Source organism: Dama dama, chromosome 11 (genome assembly GCF_033118175.1).
Source record: "Dama dama isolate Ldn47 chromosome 11, ASM3311817v1, whole genome shotgun sequence".
NCBI lineage: Eukaryota > Metazoa > Chordata > Mammalia > Artiodactyla > Cervidae > Dama > Dama dama.
The window spans coordinates 54,221,262-54,246,454 of NC_083691.1; the positions used below are offsets into that span (position 1 = coordinate 54,221,262).

General features: G+C 38.9%; 1 protein-coding gene and 1 pseudogene across 1 annotated transcript in view; both read right to left on the reverse strand.

Moving 5' to 3' along the window:
• SUCLG1 (succinate-CoA ligase GDP/ADP-forming subunit alpha) overlaps positions 1 to 25,193 on the reverse strand; it is a 38,362-nt gene that overhangs the window by 11,423 nt on the left and 1,746 nt on the right. The window contains exons 2-6 of the mRNA XM_061155235.1: positions 16,558 to 16,661; positions 11,509 to 11,625; positions 8,054 to 8,266; positions 7,853 to 7,910; positions 516 to 599 (exon numbers count right to left, since the gene is read on the reverse strand). Coding sequence (XP_061011218.1) covers positions 516 to 599; positions 7,853 to 7,910; positions 8,054 to 8,266; positions 11,509 to 11,625; positions 16,558 to 16,661 — 576 coding nt within the window. The remainder of the gene's footprint in view (positions 1 to 515; positions 600 to 7,852; positions 7,911 to 8,053; positions 8,267 to 11,508; positions 11,626 to 16,557; positions 16,662 to 25,193) is intronic.
• Positions 606 to 1,177, reverse strand: LOC133064219 (ribosomal biogenesis factor-like; annotated as a pseudogene).

Consider the following 25,193-nt stretch of genomic DNA (forward strand, 5'->3'; position numbering starts at 1 on the left):
CTCTTTTGTAAACGGGAGGCAGTATGATGGGGCAAAGAGCTCACCCTCCTCCATACCAATCAAGTGACCACAGGACTCTGTGCCAGCTCGGCAGGGCCTCACAGGGGTGCCTCTGCAGAGTGAGACGATGATTGGCAGAGAAGTCGGTGCCTGTGAAGCGCTGACTGACAGCTGGCAATGGTAACACAGTGCCAATTACACTGACCAAAGTCCTATCTTGAAGGACCACTGCTTCACGACAACCAAAGTGAGTCCTGTTTTCAGGGACAAAGGCTCTCCAGGAGCCATACACCCCAGGACATTTGATCTGAAATGTGGGAGTTAAATCCTGGACCGTGAATCTTGAAAATGTAACAGCCAGCTTCATGTATAAGCAAATTAAACTCAAGATCATAACATCTTTTTCATAAAATGACATCAAAATCTCTCACAAATAATCAAACCAATAATTATTATTACACCTATTCAGTGAAGACACTGAACTCTAATAAAATGAGTTTAGAAAAAGTCCTTACCAACACACAAAGACTGCCCCAATCCAACTTGTGTTGTCTGGTGAACCGCTTCATAAGTCAGGGTGCCGGATCTAGACACGATACCTTAAAGAAGGAGAACTCAGAAATATTAGAGTGCTCATGTGACTCTCATATAGTAAAATAAATCACAAGCACACGTATATAAGAACCCATCCCACAATTTGTCCTCCAAACAAACACCACCATCAGGTCATGGAATAAGGAAAAAAGGCCTAAATTACAGCAGGGAGGTTTTAAAAGTTAGAACAAGAAAGGATTTTATTAATTAGGGTTTTTTTTTTAATATAAAACATTTAATTTGTTGGGTTTTTTTGATGCATCACCAGTGTATTACAACTGAGCCACTAGTTTTGTAGCCTCATCAACATTAACTGTGGTACATTTTCATGACACTGCTGAGAAATGAACTGTTTCTTCAGAGATTCAATGGAAAGGCTTTTTGGGAAGTTTGCAAGTTCCTTCTGTATATCTACAAGAGTTTGATTCACTCTTTTAACTTTTTAATCATTCACAATGTTTATCTTCTTAAGATTAGTGGTAACTGGTTTCGCTTTATTTTTAACCCTGAAGTTTTTTTGGCTGGCTATGTGGAATACATTCCTGGACTTCTGCCCTCTTAGTTTGTTCCTGGCAGTTGTCCTTCACCAGGCCTCCAAGAAAGACCCTTGTGTGGCTTCTCAAGTTTCAAGTGATGCCATCTGTACGCACGCAATCCAGCTAGTTAGGGTTGTTTTATGACTACAAAAGCAGTTAAGAGATATCTGAAGTGTTCCACAAAAAATGACCTTCTAGTGTAAAATGGAACAATAAATCTATATAAAGGTCCATATGGAAAAAAAGAAGGCATAAATTTCAAGTATTAACCTTTGGTTAATAACCCCAGTTTCAGAAAATACATTCATAGTTAGGCTTCCTGTCTCCTGACCACACAGATTCCTCAAGTCAGAACCCTGCTTTCCTACATTGATCAGTAGAGACCACCAATGCTGTTGGAGATTCTGCAGTGATTACCTTTTCTGTTGGACTTGTAACTTCCAGGGGTTAGTAAACGAGACTGTTTTCCCCACCCCTGAGTTCCCCATATAGAGTACAGTTCAGGCACAAAAGGAATTCAGTAAATATGTACCGAATAGGTAAAAATTGAAAACTGATGGAGTACAATTACCCTCTTAAACAAAATCTAACTGGTGATAGTTATAAGACCAATCACTGGTTGGACCCTATCTCACGACAAATGACAACCAATAACACCATACCCCATGTGTCTCACTCATCAGTTTTTCCCCACTCTCAGGAGCTTCCTGTCTATAACCTCTCTCCTCAACATAGTCCTTCCTTTATAAGATCTTTCATAAATGAGAAGGGTAGATAGGTAGGTAACACCTATGTACATTTGGTGCATTTAGCTTTCAAATCAAAGACAATAAGTAACTTAGTTGTATTTCTTTGTATGTAATTACCTAGTCTCCTTTACATTCCTACTTGATTCTTAAGACAGAATTATGTTCCTGTTCATGTAACACCCTAGATTACTGGGAAGCACAACTATTTTATTTATTCCAGCCTTTCTTTTTTGATGATCAGTATAATAATCAGTGAATAGCAGTACTAGGATTTTATCATTCTTTTAAGGGAATTTCATCTAAAATGAAAGTGATATATAATTTATATAAATGCAAAGTACACACATTTAAGGTAATGAAAGCAATGTTTTTAGGGTAGATTATTCCTGCCATCCTTGAAGTATATATATAGTAAGAGAGACTATCACTTAAAAATATCTACCATAGGGATACTTCTGCTTCCAAAGAGCAGAGGTATTTTCCTGTATTCTTGCTGCTAAATACAAATAAAAATCCTGAACACTACATATAAAACAAATACAAGAAATCGCTGAAAGTTAGATAGAAGGTAGAGTCCTAGAGACCTTGAGACTCCAGTAAAACAATGAAGTGTTTCCAAGTTGCCTTTTGCCTCACGTGTCCCAGATACAAAGATAAAGAAGCTCGCATCCTAGAAACACACAAAGGCACAGAACTCCCTACCCAAACAGCAGCTCTCTTTAGCGAAAGAACCAAGAGAAGGACAGCCTAGAAAAACAGAAAACTTTCAGACAATAACCACTCCATACCAACTATGCACTACAGAAAAAAACTGGCTCCACTTGTACTCACACAGTGAAGTTGCTCAGTTGTGTCCGACTTTTTGCAACCCCATGGACCTACCAGGGGCCTACCAGGCCCCTCCGTTCATGGGATTTTCCAGGCAAGGGTACTGGAGTGGGTTGCCACTTCCTTCTCCATAAGCAAAGGCCAAAAAAGAAACCCAGACTTTACATTTACAAGGCTGTAATAAGGCACCCTGGCAGCACGCCCACCAGCATGTACACAACCAGGCTCTTCATCTACACAAGCTGGTACTGAGTCCCGCCACACTCCCACAGGGTCAGGTGAAAACCAGGTGAAAAGCCTGGATGTCATCCTCATCTGGCAGCAGTGAGGCCTCTTTCCTTTTCCTGGGATCAGAAAAGGCCTAGTGGAGAGTCAGGGCTTTTACTACTGCCCAGCAATAACAACTCCATCCTCACTAGTGTCAGGGGAGACCAAGTAAGGAGCTGGAACTGTTCTCCCCAGTGAGCAGGAGCCCACTCACTCTGGCAATAGAAGCAAGAAGAGAACTTGGACTTCTGCCTCCACCTGGCAGGAACAAGGTACCTCCCCCACATTCCCTGCTGAAGCAGTGTGAATTAAGTCAGCTAAAACAGAAGGTTCACATAAAATCCAGACCTCATAATATAGTAGCCCACACTTTCAGGTTTCAACCAAAGATCATCTGACCTACCAAAAATCAGGAAGATCTCAAACTGAATTTAAAAAAAAAAAAAAATCAATAGATGCTAATCCCAAGATGAAAGGATGTTAGAATTATCTGACAAGAAATTTGAAGAAGTCATGATAAAAACACTTTCAATAATTATGAACATGCTTGAAATAAATAAAAAAATAGAAGCTTTATCAAAGAAATATGAAGGAAGCCTCAGTTCAAAAAAAAAAGAAAGAAAAAGAAGATACATAGGGACCAAATGGAAATTTTAGAACTGAAAAATACTATAACCAAAGCTAAAAGCTCAGTGGATGAGTTAAATAGAATAATGGAGAGCAGAGAGGAAAAAAATCAGTGAAATGAAAGATAAAACAATGGAAATTATCCCACCTGAATGGCAGAAAGAACAGACTAGGAAAAAACAATGAGCAGAACCTCAGGGACCTATGGAACTATAATAAAAGATTGAATATTCCTGTATGACAGTCCTGGAAGGAGAGAAAAAAGAACATGGGGCCGAAACAGTGCTTGAAGAAATAATGTTTTACCAAATTCAAAATTTTATGAAACTTAAATCTACATGTGAGAAGGTGAGCAAACTAAAAACAGGATAAATCCAATGAAATTCACACCAAAACTTCTAATATACTTCAGAAAATCAAAATAGGACTCACCCCGCAAAAAAAAAAAAAATCTTGAAAGCAGCAAGAGAAAAATAACACCTTCCTCTACATGAAAAAACAACTCAAATAATATCAGTTTTCTCAACAGAACCCATGGGATCAAGAAATGGGTCAACATTTTTTAACTACTAAAAGAACTGTCAACCCTAAATAAAAACATTTTCAAAAGGGGAGGGTAAAGAATTTGTTGCCAACAGTTCCATCATAAAAGAATGGCTAATATATTAATAAGGTCTCTGGAAAGAAGAGAAGTGATAAAAGAAGGAACCCTGGAGCCTCAAGAACGAAGAACACAGTAACAAGCAAAACATGGATAGTTGAAAAGGCTTTCTCTTGAGTGTCCTAAAAGGAAGAAATAAAACTATCCCTATTTGTAGATAACGTGGGTTGTCTAACATAGAAAATGCTAAGGATCTACCAAGAAACCCCTAAGGTCTACAACAATATGGCAAGATATAAGATAAACAAAAATTAGTTGTATTTCTGTACATTAGCCACAGGCACATGGACACCAGAATTAAAATACAATAAAATTTACAATGGTTTTTTTAATAAAAAGAAACAGTGTAAATCTAACAAAACACACAGTGGACTTTCATGTTAAAAATTATAGAATGCTCATGAAGGAAATCAAAGGCAATCTAAGTAAATGAAGATATACTGCATTCATGGACTAGAATATTAAACAGAGTAAACACGTCTATTCACCTGAGACTGACATACAGCTTTAACACAATTACATAAAAATCCCAGCAATAATTTCTGTAGATAGAGACAAGATTACCTTGAAATTATATGAAAAAGTAAACTAGAAAAGTTAAAATAATTTTTTAAAAAGTACGAAGAAGCAATCTATCCAATTTTAAGAGTTATTATTTCAACATAGTATTAAATTTGTGCAGTATTGATGAAACCCAGGATTAGATCAACACAAATAAGAAGCTTACTGACAAAAATACAAAAGCAATTCAATGAAAGAAAGATGATCTTTTTAATAAATGGTGCTGAAGCAACTAAACACAAATAGACAAAAAGAATTTTGATCTAAATCTCACACCTAGAAAAATTACTTGAATTGGATTATGGGATTTAAGTGTAAAACTACAGAACTTTCAGGAATTCACTGGCAGTCCAGTGGTTAGGACTCTGCAGTCTCAATGCTGAGGGCCTGGGTTCAATCCCTAGTCAGGGAACTATTAATAAAATCCCACAAGCTGCCGCGCAGCACGGGCAAGCAAATAAAAATACATAAAACTATAAAACTTTCAGGAAAAAATAGGTACTTAAGGCAAAGCAAAGAGTTATTAGACTTGAAGTCAAAAGCATATTTCACAAAAGAAAAAAGTCAATAAGTAAGATTTCATCAAAATGAAAAAACTTTTGCTCTCTGAAAGATCCTGTTAAAAGCATGAAAACACAAGCTACAGATTGGGAGAAAATATTTGCAAGCCACATATCCAACAAAGTACTAGTATCTAGAATACAGAAAGAACTCTCAAAACTCAACAGTAATCAATAAGACCAGGGGCAAAAAAACACAAAGAAACATTTCACTGAAGAAGATACAGTGAAGTCGCTCAGTCTTGCCCGACTCTTTACGACCCCATGGACTGTAGCCTACCAGGTTCCTCCATCCATAGGATTTTCCAGGCAAGAATATTGGAGTGGGTTGCCATTTCCTTCTCCAGGAGATCTTCCCTACCCAGGGATTAAACCTGGGTCTCCTGCATTGTAGGCAGACACTTTACTGTCTGAGCCACCATGGAAGAAGATATACAGCTGACAAACAAGTACCCGAAAAGATGTTCAAGATCATTAACCATTAGGGGAATGTACATTAAAACCACCATGAGGTTATCACTGAACACTTATCAGAATGGCTAATATAAAAACAGTGACTACAAATGCTGGCACGGATGCAGAAAAACTGGATCACAGGTACACTGGTGATGGAAAGGTAAAACAGTATAGCCACGATGGGTAATAGTTTGGCAGTTTCTTAAATAACACACAACTATTATCCAACCCAGCAACTGCACTCCTGAGCATTCATCCCAAAGAAATGAAGATTTTTTGTGTTTTACAAAAACTAGTACACAAATGTATGTAACAGACTTACTTTTAATAGCCCCAAACTGGAAATAATTCCAGTATCTTTCAACATGTGATTGGTTCAACAAACATTTGTACCCTAGAATACTACTCAGTCATAAAAAGGAATGAACTACTGACACAATAATCTGAATGAATCTCCAGAGAATTATACCGAGTATAAATAGCCAATCTCCAAAGGCTACATACTATATGCTCTCATTTATATAGCATTCCTGAAATTTAAAAAATTTAGGAAAAAAAATAAGAGGATTATTAGATTCGAAGGATTAAGAAGGGTGTAGCAGCAGGAAGGAAGTGGATGTAGCTATAAAATGTTAAGATGAGCGATTCCTGTAGTGATGGAAAAATTCTTTATGTCTGTCACAATGTCAATATACTAGTTGTGACATGGCATTATAGTTTTGCAAGATGTTATCATTGGGGGACAGTGAATAAAGGGTACACAGAGATCTGTCTGTATTATGATTACATGTGAATTTATAATTATCTAAATATAAAAAGTTTAATTAAAATAAAAATTTTAAAAAGATGTAGGAGTCAAGTATGTAACATGAGATTGAGAGTAAAAAGTCTAACATAAATGCAAAAATACTGCATCATTAAATATCAATTTGGAATCTAATCACTTTCTTCAATTACACTCAATTAGCTGTTATACAATTTTAGTTATCATTAACACAAACTAGAAGGCCACTATACTGTTGCACTGCTATTATATTACATGATGTCCCCTTCAGAAATACCCAAGAGACTGAAAATTCCTTCCTTTCCCTAAACACTTAATTTAAGGACTGGAAGTTAATGAGGCTTCTGAGAATATTAGTACTGGTATCAAAATAGGAATAATTAGTACAAAAAAGGTCATCTTTTCTCCACCACCTCCTTGAAAATCTTGTAGTGTCATGTATTCCTTTCAGGTGAATTTTTTTTAAAGTCCTTTAAATTAAAGGCAGTCTCCCAGAGGACTTCTTCATCAATGTGTTATGGCCATCTCAAGAACCAAGGTCTAAAGAACTTTCCTAAACTTCTCTTAGTTGTTTTTGAGGTTTATGGGCCCTTCAAAAAGCAGGGTTGTGATCAGAAAGGCAACTCAGTACAGGCCCATAAAGCCTAAGTACAGAATGCCTGGAACATTCAGACATTGATGGTGGGAGTTTAGAACACAGTGTCTTTGCAGATCTATTTGGTAACTTCTTAAAAAGTTGAACACACTTTGACCCTATGACTTAGCAATTCTACTTCAAGCATTTTACCCACAAGAAAGGAAAACGTACCCACAAAAAGGCCTGTACACAAAAGCTTACTTTAACCTTATTCATAATGACTCAAACGTGGAAGTAACAGAAATGTTCATCAATGGGAGAATGGGCAAACAAACTGTGATATAATCACTCAATAAAATATTACTAAGTGATAAAATTATGGATACATGCAAATACATGGAAAAATCCATAGTGTGCTTGAGCAGGAAAAGAATCTTAAAAAAACTCAAAAATATCTTGATTCTGTAGAATTAGTGTTCCTCAAACATTAATTCAGGACACAGAATCAATTCACTATAGAACTTTCAAGGTAAACTCTCTTAAAGTTGAAAGAATTAAAATGAATTTGATTTGTACCATCAAATCTCTTTGTGAATTTTGAGAATAGGGGCAAGAAATTTTGTTTTATAATCTATAAGAAATACATACTCACCGACTCTTCCTTTCTTGTGAATATGGCCAGGCATGATGCCAATTTTGCATTCTCCAGGCTAAAGGAAAGTAATTCACAGTATCAGAAAAGTGAAAAAAAAATTTTAACTCCGAGATCATACACACAAATATACTTGGACTGACTCAAAGTCAGCCAGCCTGTGGAGGCTGGAACTGGGCTCATTTCGTTTCGCGCACTCACATTGATGACCCCGGGGCAGTTCGGCCCGACCAGCCTGGTCTTTCCCTGGCGCAGCAGTTTGTGCTTGACCCGCACCATGTCCTGCTGCGGGATACCTTCAGTGATGCACACGACCAGGGGCACCTCCGCCTCGATAGCTTCATCAATGGCAGCAGCAGCAAAGGGAGGCGGGACATAAATGACAGACGCTGTCGCCCCAGTCTGTTCTTTGGCCTGAAACATTAATACAAAGCACTTTACTATAGGTTCAGTCAGACACTTTGTAAAACAAACTCAATACCATGGCTTTAATGATATCATGGGATCAGGAAACGACATCACCAGGAGACACTGGGATGGCTTCATTCTTCCCATTAACTAGCTCACTCTGCTGTCAGAAAACAGCAGGGTTAAGTGTGGCCTCCTCTCCGCCCCACTGGGACACCCCTCAAAACTGGAAGGTTCTGTGACCTCCCCTTCCTTCAGGCGATGTGACAGCATGTCAGCACACACGAAAGCACTGACTGGCGTTTAGGTCCCCTCATTCCTTGGCCATGTTTATTTCCATTCTTCAGCAAGGCACTTATCACCCATTCAGTACAAAAGGCCCTGCATCTCCTCAGGAGAAAAGGACTAGTGAGCCCCAAACTTCAGAACTCAGCTCTCAAACATGTTTTTAAAAATATTATCAAACCATGGAACTTCTATGCTGGCCCAGTAGTTAAGAATCTGCCTTCCAGTGCAGGTGACTCAGGTCCAATCTCTGGTCAGAGAATTAAGACCCCACATGCCATGGGGCTAGAACTAAGCCCATTGCTGCAACCTCTGAGCCCACACACCAAAACCATGGAGTCTGCAGGCTGCAACTAAGGCCCAATGCAGCCAAAATAGATAAAAATTTTTTAATTAAAAAAAAAATAGATCAAAGAATAAATATTATCAAGAGGAAGCAAAATGAAGTGGTTTTATTCCTAGCTGCCAATTTTTACTCTAATACATGCTGACTAGAAATAAGCTAAAATACACATGCGTAAATAGCCACAGCACAAGCATCGGTCATATAAGGTTAAGAGTCTACGCTACTTCACCCCTCACAATGCAAGGCACTTAAAGACCACCACTGTGGCCACTGTTGTCTCTGTGATCTTCTATACATTTTGTACATGTATCAATACAGATGTAGCCTTCCACCTACTTCCATATGTGGCCATGACCCTTCTCCTATAACGGAAGCTCCTTGAAGACAGAGATAGTCAGTGTCTCTGACTCTCCAAGAGAGGCAGCACCTATTCTGTGAGAGGCCCTGAGAAAGACTATGCAACCCTGCCTGCTTACCACCCTATCTACAAATCAAGATGTAGAGGCCAAGAAATATTAAATAACTCGCATGAGGTCACAGAGCTAGGAAGTGGCAGAGCCAAGATTCAAACCTAAGGATATCTGATTCCACAGCGTCAGTTCTTTTCAGCTACAGCAGGCTACCTCCCTATAAATGTCAAAATGAAGCTTAATTAAGATATAAATCAAAACATTTTAGAAGGCTGAGCCATGAGATTTTAAACGGATACAAATACCAAGCTACAGAACATGCAGGTATAGCTGGAAGGGGCAGAAGTAAAAGACGATGTCTTTGAGAATCATTCCAAACTGACTGCCCATGTTCCCAGAGGTCGAGGAGCTTTCTCTACTGCATCCCTAATAAAGAGAGGTATCTTGACAGTCACAGATGAACAAGTCAAAGAATGTTGACTTGCCAAGGGTTAAAAATAATTGAAATCAATGTTTTTAAAAATGATGTTCAAAGTGATAATAGGGAAGTGGGCACCAAAGAAAAAAACTAGGTTGGAACAAACAGAAATGAGATCATAGATGTGCAGGTATTTTATGGAAAATATATCCCACGGGTTCCTACCTCTTAAGGATACAAAGACTTTCAGAAGCTGGACTATGACCACAGGGTCTGTGTCGGCAAGTAATACTACATGAAAGGAAACCATTCCACTTACTCAGAAATCTCTTTGTAAGAGCAGAACAGGGGAGAAATAAACAGCATCTGTCAAAGAACTGACATTATCTTCCAAAAGCCATATCTATTTGTATCAAAATGAATAATAAATGAACTGCTAGGAACAAAAACTTTTTTTTAAAAGGAAAGCAAAAAAAAGGCTCATGGCAAAAGTCAAATTTAACTAGAAAGTTTTAAAAAATGCAAAGCAAAACTTTAAATGATTATTCTACAGAAGTTATGAATTTTTTACTCTCTAAAGTATGATACACTCAAAACACGCATACAAATATATACAGTATACCCTATTTTCAAGTTTAAAGTAAAATGAAAATTCCAAATTTGAAAATTTGTTTTACCCTTTATCTTAATTACATTAAGAATTCAAATTACCTCAATTTGAAGTTAGTATTCCAAAAACAGAGTAAATCTATAAATTTGTACTTAAAAAAAAAATGAAATTCTTTAAAACATGCCTTAAAAGTATATTTAAGAAGACGGGGAGTGCTAGATTTTTATTTTTTAACCTCAATACATCAATCCCAATTACTAAGTTTATTTCTTTGACTTTTTAAAAATTAAATAGCCAAGAACATGTACTACGACTTCTTTCATAATACTATTATTTTTGTCCATATTCACGTAAGTGTAGAAAGAGAATGAAGAGTATACACTGAGCTGAAATAAGCTCTCTATGAAGGCAAAATCCAAGAAGTGGAAAACACCATATAAAACTTAACTTTACATACCTTCATATCATCTGACTTTGTACCATAAGCACGTATTAGCCTTGTAACAAAGAAAGTTTAGCTTAAAGTCATTCTGAAAGTATTGAGAAATCAGCAAGCTGAGGAAGAGACCAGGACTTTGTGAGTTGCCCGTTGGAGTCTATTCCACACAGGAACACCACCCACTACTTACTTACTCTGAGCCAGGCTAAGTCTGCCACTGATCAGCTGTGAGGCAATGTACAGGACCCTCACCCTCTGTACCTGTCGTATCCTTGTCTTTAAAATAGGGATGCTAACAGCCCCTACCTGGGGGCTTGTGGTGAGGCTTGAATGAGGCCATGAAGATGAAGCGCCTGGCACAGTGCCTGGCAGAGCTCCCACTAACACTGTGTGTTAGGGTCGAGCATGGACGCTGACATGTGCACTTCTAACCGCCCAGAAGAAGAAATGGGAAGGAAAGAAAAATAAGCCAAATAGAAGCCAAGCCACGGCACTTCTTCCCTGAAGAACTGATGTACGCCTATAAGCAAAAATGATCCAGGCTGCGGAGAGTACATCCTAAGCCTACGTGACTAAAGTGAACCCGATCGTTTTTACCACGTTTCAAATTTCTCTAGATTACTGGAATTTTAGAAGGCAAGTGACACTTCCAAAAGGGGCACAGTTAAAATCTTGAGCCAAAGTGCGCTAACTCTTCCCTTGGTTTTTTCTTCTTGCCAAACTCAGGTACCATTAATTACCTCCTTCACGGTGTTAAAGACTGGTAAGCCCAGGTGCGTCTTGCCTCCTTTCCCTGGAGTGGTTCCTCCAACTAGTTTGGTGCCATATTCCAGTGCCTGCTGGCTATGAAAGGTGCCCTGAGAGGGAAAAGCACAAGAGTAGTGAGAAAAGGCTGGCTGGGAAGCCTAAAGGCAATCTTCAGCAACTTGGAAAAGAAAAACAAATATGTTAAGTATCTGTTGTTTGTTATTGTTGTTCAGTCACTAAGCCGTGTCCAACTCTTGCAACCCCATGGACTGCAGCACACCGGGCTCCTCTGTCCATGCAATCTCCCAGGCAAGAACATTGGAGTAGGGTATCATCCCCTTCTCCAGGGATCTTCCCAATCCAGGAATCAAACCCACGTCCCCTGCGTTGGGAGGATTCTTTACCACTGAGCCACCTGGTAGGAACAGTCATGATTCCAAGCATCCTCATCAACTTTCTGAACACAGCTTTCAACCTTGAAGTAAAACAGGTCTCTGCAGAGCCAAAATCACTGTTTTGTGTTTTTTGTTTTTTGTTTTTTTTAACAGGAGGTCTCTTTTCACTCTTTCAAATTTAGCTGGTGATCAGAAACTCCCTGGTGTTGATCTGAAAAGAACACCTCCTTCTCGCTGTTCCTCAACCCCTGATGTCCTCACATCCCTCTTCTACTCACCACTCCATTAAAGCAATGATTTCTATCTACTTTGTTCACTGAGAGATGGCACCCAAAGCAGTTACATACAGTAGGCACTCAATAAGTAGTTGTTGAAAACCAAGTGGATCTACACAGTCATTCTACAAGGACCAAAAAATGCTGATTCGACTACTAAAGTTCTGTTAAAGGCATAAAAATTGGGGCTTTAAGAGGGACTTCAGAAATTTCCTGATTTCAAAGTCTTCATTCTTCAAAACAGGAAACCTAATCCCAAGCACATTAACTGACTTATCTAAAAGTCGATGATGGAGTTTTGTAAAGGACCACAGGCCAGTGCTCTCATTAAAGCAGTACCATTCAAAGTGTTATCTGTAGACTCTTATGGGTGTGCAGTGAGGTAAATGCAAAAAGAGGGGGGGAAAATGACAAAAAAAAAGAAAGAACAAAAAACAAGAAAAGTCTAATAAAAAAATAAGTGAAAATGTCTGCAAATTTTATAGCAATATGATATTGCTATGACTTACTGTATTTTGTAAAAAGTACTGCTCTGCAATAGAGTGGAAATAAAAACACACACCCAAACTGGTCCTTCACTCCAGACAGTTAAAGAAGCACAGTGCTAGACTACTACACTGCTAAATAAATTTAAATGCTCACATTTTTTAGTCCTAATGTAGTGCTGAACAGTGATGACATTTCCTATTAATGTCCTTGTTTCTGTTAGTTTTCTCATTATTACCATCCAGTGTACAGTTAAAATAAGAATAGTTTTACTGGCTCATAACAATGCCTTGGGAAAACGGCATTGTTGGAATCTGCTCTGAAATACAAATATTCCTCATTCATATGTGCAACAATGTGCACAGTGAAAAAAAAAGAACTAATGAGACAAAATTTACATTTTCTATAGAGATAAACTCTAAATTTCAGACTTCATCATTCTCTAGAAGCAGAAATTTAACCAACAAATAAACAATTATGGTTCCCAATGACTTTAAAAAACAGTGAATGAGAATGTATTTGCCAGTAACTAAGACACTGAAACCAACCTTGGATTTCAATATTTAGGCAAATCATCATCTAATTTAAGAAGCAGAGACAGTTACAAATAGTGCTTACAGCACAGACAATGGTTCTTTAAAAAAGGGAGATGTTAAAATGTCATGTGCTCTGTTTAGTTGCTCAGCTGTGTTCGACTCTTTGCAACTTGCAACACCATGGACTGCAGCCCACTAGGCTCCTCTGTCCATGGGGATTCTCCAGGCAAGAATACTGGGGATGGCTGCCATGCCCTCCTCCAGGGAAAATGTCATAGGGTCGTATAAAGCTTAGCAAATAGAAAAACAACATTCTATATAATAAATTTATGTGTGGAATTTGGGTTAATCAAACATTTAATTATATGCTAATAAAATCAATATATATCCCAAAAGGAACTGAATATGATTTTAATTGGCAGAAGAATGGTAAACTGTATTTCATGAGCATGAAGCCTCAACTTTCTATAAAGGGTATGTATGTGGAAGTGGTATTCATAAAATATATGGCTCTCAGAATAAGTAAACCAATTTTATCTATGAACAAAATTTCAAGGTTTTGGTTGTTTCTTTTTTCGTTGGCAGTGGCTATTTTTTAAAAATAGTAGAAGAATGGGAGAAAAAGAAGAACAGTCCACTGCAATTCACATTTCTGTGCCCAATTATTTCAGAAAAGTAAAAAAGCAGAACATTTCACATGAAACAACTTCAAATCAAAATTCATTTTTCAAAAAAAGAAATAAGTTTAAAGCAATTCCTAAGTACTTAAAAAAAAAAGTTATAGAACTTTGGATATTTGGGTATCCTCCTCTAGATCAGGAGTTGGTAAAGTATGGCCTGAGGGATCTGGCCAGCCACTGGTTTCAAGAATTAAGTTTCACTGGCACACAACCATGTCCACTCACTGACGTATTATCTGTGGCTGCTTTTGCTGTTCCAATGCTATGGAGTAGTTGTAACACAGACTGCATGGCCTACTAAGCCTAAAATGTTTACAATTTGGTCTTTACAGAATAAACTTGCCAATGCTAGATTACCAAAATATCACAGAATGAATATTATAGTTCTTTTAATCACAGAAAAATCATTAACTTTAAATTACACAAAAATCATTCATCACTTCTATTCTGCCATGTCTCCCTTAATAACTGAGGAAGGGACACTTTGAGTTAAGGTTAGGGATTATTTTCTAATAGATTTGGTAGCATTCCTTGGTATTTAAAAAAAAATCTGCGTATCTACTACAGTAAACTATAAATGTGTACAAATGTTTTAAAGTGCAACTTGGTAGCAGCTGCTAAAATTTTAAATACACAGAACCTTTGACACCCAATTTTAATTTCAGGAATTTATTTAACAGATATATATGTATTCAGTTCAGTTCAGTTCAGTTCAGTCGCTCAGTCGTGTCCAACTCTTTGCGACCCCATGAATTGCAGCACACCATGCCTCCCTGTCCACCACCAACTCCCTGAGTTTACTCAAACTCATGTCCATTGAGTCGGTGATGCCATCCAGCCATCTCATTCTCTGTCGTCCCCTTCTCCTCCTGCCCCCAATCCCTCCCAGCATCAGGGTCTTTTTCAATGAGTCAATTCTTTGCATGAGGTGGCCAAAGTATTGGAGTTTCAGCTTCAGCATCAGTCCTTCCAATGAACACACAGGACTGATCTCCTTTAGGATGGACTGGTTGGATCTCCTTGCAGTCCAAGGGACTCTCAAGAGTCTTCTCCAACACCACAGTTCAAAAGCATCAATTTTTTGGCGCTCAGCTTTCTTCACAGTCCAACTCTCACATCCATACATGACCACTGGAAAAACCATAGCCTTGACTAGACCTTTGTTGGCAAAGTAATGTCTCTGCTTTTTAATATGCTATCTAGGTTGGTCATAACTTTCCTTCCAAGGAGTAAGCGTCTTTTAATTTCATGGCTGCAATCACCATCTGCAGTGATTTTGGAGCCCAAAAAATAAAGTCTGACACTGTTTCCACTGTTTCCCCATCTATTTCCCATGAAGTGATGGGACCAGATGCCATGATCTTAGTTTTCTGAATATTCAGCTTGAAGCCAACTTTTTCACTCTCCTCTTTTACTTTCATCAAGAGGCTTTTTAGTTCCTCTTCAATTTCTGCCATTATGGTGGTGTCATCTGCATATCCGAGGTTATTGATATTTCTCTCAGCAATCTTGATTCCAGCTTGTGCTTCTTCCAGCCCAGCATTTCTCATGATGTGCTCTGCATATAAGTTAAATAAGCAGGGTGACAATATACAGCCTTGATGTACTCCTTTTCCTATTTGGAACCAGTCTGTTGTTCCATGTCCAGTTCTAACTGTTGCTTCCTGACCTGCATACAGGTTTCTCAAGAGGCAGGTCAGGTGGTCTGGTATTCCCATCTCTTTCAGAATTTTCCACAGTTTATTGTGATCCACACAGTCAAAGGCTTTGGCATAGTCAATAAAGCAGAAATCGATGTTTTTCTGGAACTCTCCTGTTTTTTTGATGATCCAGCGGATGTTGGCAATTTGATCTCTGGTTCTTCTGCCTTTTCTAAAACCAGCTATATGTATGATATATATTATATACTGTATAATATGTTTTAAATATATATATATACACATATACACAGAGAAAGAGAGCATATCCTATAAAATAAACTTTGTAGAATGCCTATTATCTAAGTGTTTTATATGAGTAAGAAAAGTATCTAGAAGGATACATGTTAACTTGTTATCAGAAAGACTTCCAGGGGAGTAGAATGGTAGGAAGGAGAGAAAGGAGAGTCTTAGGTCACACTTTAATGTGGAATCACATCACAGATATATTTAAACTTACGCAAATTCTATGATGTAGGCAGAGGATAGGGAGACAGCAAGGCCTAAACACAAGCCATCTACCTTGCTGTTGTTGTTCGGTCCCTAAGACATGTCTGTTTGTGACCCCATGGGCTATAGGACGCCTGGCTTCCCTGTACTCCACTATCTCCCGGAGTTTGCTCAAGTTCATGTCCATCTACCTTCTGAGTGCTTAATTAAAGAAAAGCGACCTGTTCCAATGTTGGAGAAAAATCAGTTGTGTTATACTTGCTGAAAGAAAACATGTGGGTTTCCAACAAAATACTATACTCCTAGGGAGGGATTTTCGAGGCAACAAATACAATTTTTACCTGACTGTGGCACCTAACCCCCCCTGAGATACAACCCCAATGCTGCAGTGTACACCCTTCTGCTACAAACATGTATTGCGACTTTTGTGATATTAAAAAAAAAAAACAAAAAACAGATAATACTTCAATATTTCTGTATCTCTAATATACATTTAAATAAACAAAAATCTTAATACACATACCTGCTTACCAGTGAAACCCTGGCAAATAATCTTCGTATTTTTATCAACATAGAGATGCTTCCTGGAAGTTGTATAAGAGCAATGCCGAATTCCATTCTGTTGCACTGAAAAGTAAAGAAAATATGACACATTACAATTTTTTCCAAACTTTTGGACTACGGACTTAACCTAGTGGCAGAAAAAAAAAAATCCCCTATAAAGAGGAAGCTATCACGTAATGGTGGCAGCTTTCAATGTCACTTTTTAAATAAGACATATTAAATATAAAAATTGATTAAAGAAACAAAAAAGAGATACTGTTCTGTTCTTCAAAATCCCCTTTCTACTGAGAATCCCAATCTTGTAGCTTTTTCTGAATGAAAAAAGGAGAGGTTAAGTTCATAATTTTTATTCCTCAGAAAGAAATCCAGTGCTCAGATAAATAGCTAAAATTAAAAATGAGGTATCACTCTAATACTCTTTACTAAACAGCCATATGCTTTCCCTATTTGACCCCCCATTTTTAAGCCCAACATCTCTAAACAAAAGATGAACTAACAGGCCAGCTTTGTCAGAACTACTAAGAACCACTCTGCAACTCATTCCCTGGTAATAATATTAACATTAAATGTTAAGTCATAGAATAAGGGCTTCTCTTGTGGCTCAGCTGGTAAAGAAACTGCCTGCAATGCAGGAGACCTGGGTTCGATCCCTAGGTTGGGAAGATCCCCTGGCGAAGGAAAAGGCTACCCACTCCAGTATCCTGGCCTGGAGAATTCCACGGACTGTATAGTCCATGGGGTCGCAAAGAGTCAGACATGACTGATTGACTTTCACTTTCATAGGATAAAACGTGTCTAAAACATAATCCAAAAATTACTTAAATGTGGTCTCTTCTGATGTAAGACTGAAGACTTCACATCTAAAAGAAATTGGGAAAATAAAATAAATAGGAAAAGGAGATGAGGGAGAAACATGTAAAAAACACCTGAGTTATTTTCACCAACTTACACCTCAGTGAAACTGAGAAACCTAAGTAGCTCCCAGAGCCAGCTCCCTGTATTTCAAAAATCAGTAGGAAGCAGAGCACAGATGAATTAAAAATTGTGGGCTATCTTCTAAATCCCCACCAGGGCCCCAAAATGCTGTCTCTGTGGCCCATCCTGGCCCTTTTGAATTGCTAACACCTACCACTGAGGCAGCCCATGAAAGTCAGGTCTAGAAAAGGACATCTATCTCATCATAAATTTGTCCAGAGTCGACTCAACACTTTTTGTCCTGAATTCACAGCTTTTTTCCTCCTAAGCCCTCAGACCTCAGATTCCACAACTGATCTGCTTCTGGCCCTTTGAGCACCCCTTGATTCGTCTTCACTGACCTCACACGTAGCCCACCAGGCTCCTCTGTCCATGGGATTTCCCAGGCAAGAATACTGGAGTGGGTTACTATGCCCTCCTCCAGAGGATCTTCCTGACCCAGGGATCAAACCTGTGTCTCCTGCATCGGCAGGCAGATTCTTTACCACTGAGCCAACTGGGAAGCCCACACTGACCTCAGCTTCAAACAACTTTGAATTTTGGAGTCCCCTGAATCTCAAGGGAAGAGAGAGGGCTGGAATTCGCCCTGACCAACCCGGAGAGAAGTATTCAGTATGCACACAGATGAGCTGCATTCTTGGACTAGACTAAGCTGAACAAGAGGCCCCGAGGGAGCGCTGAGGGTCAGTCCCGGCCCAGTGAGCATGGCTAAGCACCTGAACCCGGGACAGTGAACAGGAACTGTGGCCTGAGAGCCCACCCTCACCAGTGCTTGCCCTCGGTTCCCCATTCTCCCAGCTGGAGACGCAGAACCACAAAACTCGTATAAGAGTTTTCCTCCCCTCTGCTATGCCTGGCAGAACTTGCCCAACAGTCCCTCCCACTTCTGGAATATTCAACACACAGCCCAACTGTCAGGAGTTTCCAATGAGGAAAAGTACAAGATCTGATTACAAGAGCAAATAAGATGAGGATATCTGGAGCCCACACTTGCTTTCCGAAGGTACAGTTTTGTCCTCTACAAGTACTCTTACACTCCACCTTAACAAAGCCTACAGCAGACAGTTCACTTCTTTCATGGGGCAGGAGTGGCCCTGTCACCCTGAGAAAGGACAGGTCTGCCTACATTTGTAAAGCACGGCTTCAATATCAGTACAACTCCGATCATTACCCTCTCCTATTTTCTTCTACTCCAAATCTCCAAGATCAGCTTTATGGAGCCCAAGAATTCACACCACCAGATCTCTGGTGCTTATAAAACTACATCTGCAAGTGTGATGAACAGCAGCTCACCTCCCAAATAACCTCGGAGCCCTTTAGTATTGCTCAGCCTATGTGACGACCCTACCATTCTACACCATCTAGAGAAGCGGATCTTGGGAGATCATGTACATGTGGGTACATGAACTCTCCCCTTCCACTGTATGAGCTGATACCAAGGCTTCAGGTAAGCTGGAACCAACAGACTATCGTCACCCTTGAGCCAACCCCAAAGTACATGTTCAAAGATAAGGAAATGAAATTCTGACCACAATCTGTCCCAAAAAGAAACCTGTACGATGCCAGACAAGGTATCACTCATACTGAAATGAGAGGAAGCGAGAATAATCAAGCACTTATGAAACTCAAAGGAAAACCTTGTGTTGCCCAACAAGCCATGGTGTTCCATAATCATCAAAAATGCCTTTTTAAGTTGAGAAAACAGAAGACGAATCTGCCCCTTCTCTGGCCCTTTACACTAGTAGCGCTCACCCAACTGCCACAGTTTTAAGGAGGACCCCAGACTTCCGCCACCCCAAGCCACCATGACACAGGTAAAGACAGGTGGCTCTATTTAAGGCAGAATCATAATCAAATCAATGATAAATCTTACCACTGGTGACATCAGAGAATCAAGGAAATTCTTCTGCTTTTGCCATTTGTCTGCATTCAGATGGACATAATGCAAAATATACTTATATTCCTAGTAAATCTCACCAAATTTTAAGTCGCATATGTCATTTTCCTTGGAGAAGGAAACTTGGAGAACCCACTCCAGTATTCTTACCTGGGAAATCCCATGGACAGAGGAGCCTGGCAGGCTACAGTCCATGGGATCGCAAAAGAGTCAGACATGACTTAGGGACTGAACAACAATGTCATTTTCCTAATTCTTGCCCACCATAGACAGTCCAAGCTCAGAATCACAGGCTGCAGACTCCCCAAGGGAAGCAGCTTCTCCTTTTCCTCACCACTACTATACCTCTTCACCTTTCCTCCCAACAATTCCACAGTTCTCTAATTTGGACTGGTAGAGAGTGCAAGCTACCAGCTGATAGAAACACTAAACCTGTCAGACTGGTCATTTTCTTTCCCTACTTGATTTCTTCTCCATCCAAATTATCAATCAAATGTCCTAAGTAATGACATTTTTTTTTAAAAAAAGTTTATTCTACTTCTGCTGTCTTCAATGGTCTGTCCATTGCTTCAAGAGGCCTAATCATATTTTGGTTTTAAATACAAACCTGATCTCTATAATAAGAGTACCCTATTTCCTAAAAATAAATCTAAAACATAGGGCATACTTTAGTCAAACCGTCTGACAAGTATTTCTCACCTTTCAACGAGTCAATGTACTCATTCTCCTGAGAATTTCACATGCATTGACTCATGTAAGTTCACGTTTAAAAAAAATGTCATGTGGTGAGGAACCTGAATTTTCATATGACATTTGTGACTTGTGAATACAATCGGGTGTTTGGAGGGGATCTGAGATTAGAGAGAATGGAAACAAAATACTTTAATGTGGTGTCTAATTATAAGCACCACACCTGCAGGCTAAAGGGTGCACACATTTTGTTAATTTTACTTAGAAATAATGCAGTAAAGAAAGTATTTCTGGCTACATTTCTTTTGGGGCTTTCCAAGTAGCACAATGGTAAAGAATCTGCCTGCCAATGCAGGAGAAACAGGAGATGCGGGTTCAAATTCTGAGTCAGGAAGAGCCCCTGGAGTAGGAAATAGCAACCCACTCCAGTATTCTTGCCTGGAAAACTCCATGGACAGAGGAGCCTGGCAGGCTACAATCTTTGCGTTGCAAAGAGTTGGACACAACTGAGTGACTGAGCACGCACAAGTTTTTTTTAGTATCATCTAAGTATTTTCAGAACTTCTAACTGTAAACTCTGTGAGTATAAGGACCATGGCTTGTACCTGGCATCTCCCATGGCATATGGTACAGGGCTTACAAAGCACATGTACAAGAAATATTTGAATTTCAGGACAAGAGATGGGATCTATGAAAAGAAACACATATAGAACTAAATATCAAAAGTTCCATCTCTTTTTGTGTGAACTGGAAAAATGTCAATCCATTACCAGAAAAAGAGGGGGAAAAAATCCTATATCTAATTTTGTACATGCAAAGATCATTGGTTTCCCAATAATTTGTATAAAAAATCCAGTACTAAATACTACTAGCAGTCCTCAATGCTGCTACAATCTAGTACAAATTCCATGCTAAGCAGTTTTGTTTTGTTTTTAACAAATGAAATCCAGGAAGCAGTAATGTAATACAAATTGACTATTCTACTACAGGAGAAAAGAAAAATCCTAAAGCAAAACACAGGCAATGACCCACCAGAGTGGTTTTGTAACACGTGACAAGCAAGGAGGAAGATCATAGCAACCTGGGCAACCCAGGGGCCAAGAGGAAGGAGGGGATGAAAGTCCAACAGAAAAATGGACAAAAGCCACAAACAAGAAACACAACTGGTGACAAACAAATCATAAATTAACCTATGAGAAGATAATGACTCAACTAATATTATGGAAGTGAGTATTTTTAATTAAATATTAGGGCAGCAGGAAGGCCTGAAGTCGGCCACCAGGCAGAATTTCCCAGTGGTGAAGGCCTTGAGACATCTCCAGGGAATGTGGTGGAGTCGCCTTCTCTCCAGGTTCTCAGAAATGGGCCAGCCTAATCTTGGGACTGCCTCTCAGAGCAGCTGAAAAGCACAGCCAGGAATCAGACAGGCCTGGGCTTGAATTTATGGCCTGCCGCTCACCAACTCGGTGACCTGAGGCAGGTCTTTTGACCTCCCCTGGCCTCAGTCTTCCCTTCTGTAAGTGGAACAACAGCTGCTCACGAGGCTGTGATGCAGATGGGAGATGACGCCTGTAAACTGTGAAGTGCCTGGTCCTCCCTGAACTGGGTTCACATCCTACATGAGCACAAAGGCCAATCACTTCCTAAAAAGAGAGAACATACAATTCATATTTTAAAATCAAATAAGTCAGAAGGGTTTTACATTCTCATGCATAACCTATATATGCTTATATGTAAATATACTAATCCATGTCTACATAAAACATTCAGTAGGCAGACATGTACTAGTAAATTTTTAGCATCTGAAATATTTTTAAAGATGCAGCCGTACTGTAAAAATGGGGATAATATTATGCACCTCACAGGCAACATGAGAATAGATGAGATAATAATATAGAGAGCATGCAGCATAATAACTAGGGTAGAGAAAGTGTGATTTCACTACTAGCTATTTATTACTGACATAGAATGAAAAGACCAGACTGCTTTGAGATATTCATTGTGCCAGGCTCTCTCCCAGACACTAGAGATTCAGGGGTAACAAGACAGACTGAGGCCCACATGAAGCTTCCTGAGATATAAACATTAAACAAAGAAACACAAAACCCCAACAGTGCCAACTGTAATAAAGGCTATGAACGAAAGAGACTAAATAATCCGAAAAAAATGTGTATCAGCCAGCCATACGCGAGTTCTCTCCCCCTCAGAGTCACCACCCCATCCACAAGATGGCTGCAGTGTGCACACAAGTGTGGCCAAAAGCAGCTGCCCACATTGGACTAAGACCACGGATGGCGCTGGTCACTGGTGTGTGACCAGTACTGTGCTCCTAACCAGTAGCCAGAGACTATTCATGAAATACTCCCACTCCAACTGCTCTCTCAAACTATGCTCTTGTTGCTCATTTAATCAGGTTTGTATTCCTGATTTTAACAAATGTATACTTACTAATCATATGTATTATGCATCTATAATGTGCAGACTATGGGGGTCCCTACCTAGAGGGCCTTAAAGTATAGCAGAGTAGCTCAGCAGCCACTTACTTCTAAGCCCCAATCTACTATTCAGATGTGAAATTATATATTCATTTAGTATCTACTTACAGATGAAGCATAATGGGCTTTAAGTACTATATTTCATCAAATCTAAAACACTACTGATTTTAAGAAGCGCTATTAAGAACTAGTGTGAAGAAAATGCTGCCAATTTACTGTAAAATACATCAATTATAAGACATCCCAATTTTAGGAATGTTATTAATATTAAAAAATGTGGGTTTATGGCAACAAAATGCCTGCCTTTGGTGGAAATTATATTCTTCCCCTATATTTGGAGAAATTACTTTTAATATCCCCAACTAAGTTTTTATGGAAAAACAAGTTTGAGGTCAGATAATCAAGTCACCTTCTCATGGCTACATTGATACATTGAGATCAAGGCCATTTTGTATTTCTGAAATAAAGATTTGGTTCTTAGATGCAATGACAACAGGTACTAGTTATCAGAAACACCACTGTTGAGGGTCCCCTTTTCCAAACTACACTTCTAAATATCTTCCCAATTCCCGAAACAGGACTATACAACTTGGCAAACACGTGGAAAAGGCAGATGACACCTCTGAGCAGTGTAGTAACGTTCTCAACAAACCAGTGAGGTTGCCAAAGAAAAAGAAAAATCAGAACTTCAAAAAAGGAGGCTCAGTGTATCACCCAGCAAGCATGTAGTAGAAAGGATGCTGCAAAGTCAGAAGACCTCAGCTCTAGTACCCATTCTGATACTGGCAAGGAAACATTTGGAGTTTATTTCCATATTTGCCAAACAAAGGAATGGGACCAGTTTGGCTGTAAGGTTCACTTTTTGGCATCAAAACGCCTTACTTCTGAAGTTCAAAAATACTGGCTCTTAAACAGACATTTTTCCAAAGAATATATACAGATGGCCAACAGGTAACGTAAAGAGGAGTTCAACATCACTAACTGTCTGGGAAACACACAAATCAAAACCATAGTGAGATTTCACCTCACCCCTGTTACAGTGGCTATCACCAAAAAGACAAGAAGTAAGTGTTGAAGAGAATCTGGAGAAAGGGAACCCTTGGGTGCCTTTAGCAGGAAGGATATTGGTGCAGACACTATGGAAAACACAATCGAGGCTCCTCAAAATATTAAAAACAGAACTGTCATGTGACCCAGCAATTCCACTTCCAAGTATTTACCTGAAGGAAACAAAAACACTAAACTGAAAGGAAGCCCCATATTCACTGCAGTACTGTTTACAATTACCAGGATACGGAAACAGCCTTAGTGTCCATCGACAGAAGAGTGGATAAAGAAAACGTGGTATATATGTTAATTTGCACACACAGACACACAATATGTAATATCACTCAGCCATAAAAAAGAAAATCTTGCCATTTGTGACAACACACATGGACCTGGGGGGTATTACACAAAGTAAAATAAGTCAGAGAAAGACAAATACCAGATGATCTCACTTATATGAGGACTCTTAAAAAAAAAAAAGAGACACAAATCCTGAGTTCATAGGTAAACAGACTGGTGCTGCCAGAGTTGGAAGGTGAAAGGGCAAGTGAGGAAAGACACACATTTCCACTTAAAAATAAGTCACGAAATGTAATGTACAGCATGGTGACTACAGTTGATAATACTATATTGCACATTTGAAAAGTAACTAAAAAGTTCTCATCACAAGAAACAAAAATGGGAAATTATGCATGGTGATAGACACATATCACAGTAGACAGACATCACAATATATACAAATATCAAAATATTAGGTTGTATACCTAAAACTAATATGTTTCGTTTCAATTATACTGCAATAAAGATAAAAAATACTAGCTCTTGTTCTCTATTTACTTCTCAAAGACCCAACTTATAGGAACTACTGGCTTGTGTTTAAAACAATTTTGCACTACCTTATACTTCTTGAAATCTTTCACTATTTCAATATCAAAGGTGCTAATAAAGTCCTTAAGCATTCTCATGGAAGAAATTCTTATTATTTTTCATTTTATTTTCTCTCCCCATTTCAACTGAGTTCTTTCTCTCTTTTCCTAAGCACTGTTCTGTTGGCTCAAGAATTTCTAAATATTCTAGGCTGCCCTCATCAGGTCTCCCAGAGGCATCGAAAAGCGTTTGTGGAGTTTTTTCCTAACTCAAATCAACATTGCAACACTTACAACCTTCAGCACAAAATGTGCATTAAAACTTAAGAGAATAAAGGGGACAAAACTCCACAGTAACTCTAGTTCTACTACTAACCTCAGAGCCTAATTAATTTGTGACTGTCTTTAAAAAAAAGTTTGCAAGGTGCTATTGTTGTGGCTGTGATTTTTCTAGTGAGAGCGGAAATTGCCTTAGGAATGTGACATGAGAAAAGATGTGGGAGATTCAGAGGTTCTTAAACATCAACCCCGTTATTTGTAACCTCTCTAATATAAAAGATACCTTGGTTTAGATCTCAGACCTTTAGTGACAAGGTAATCACATGACTAGGATAATTCAAGGCCA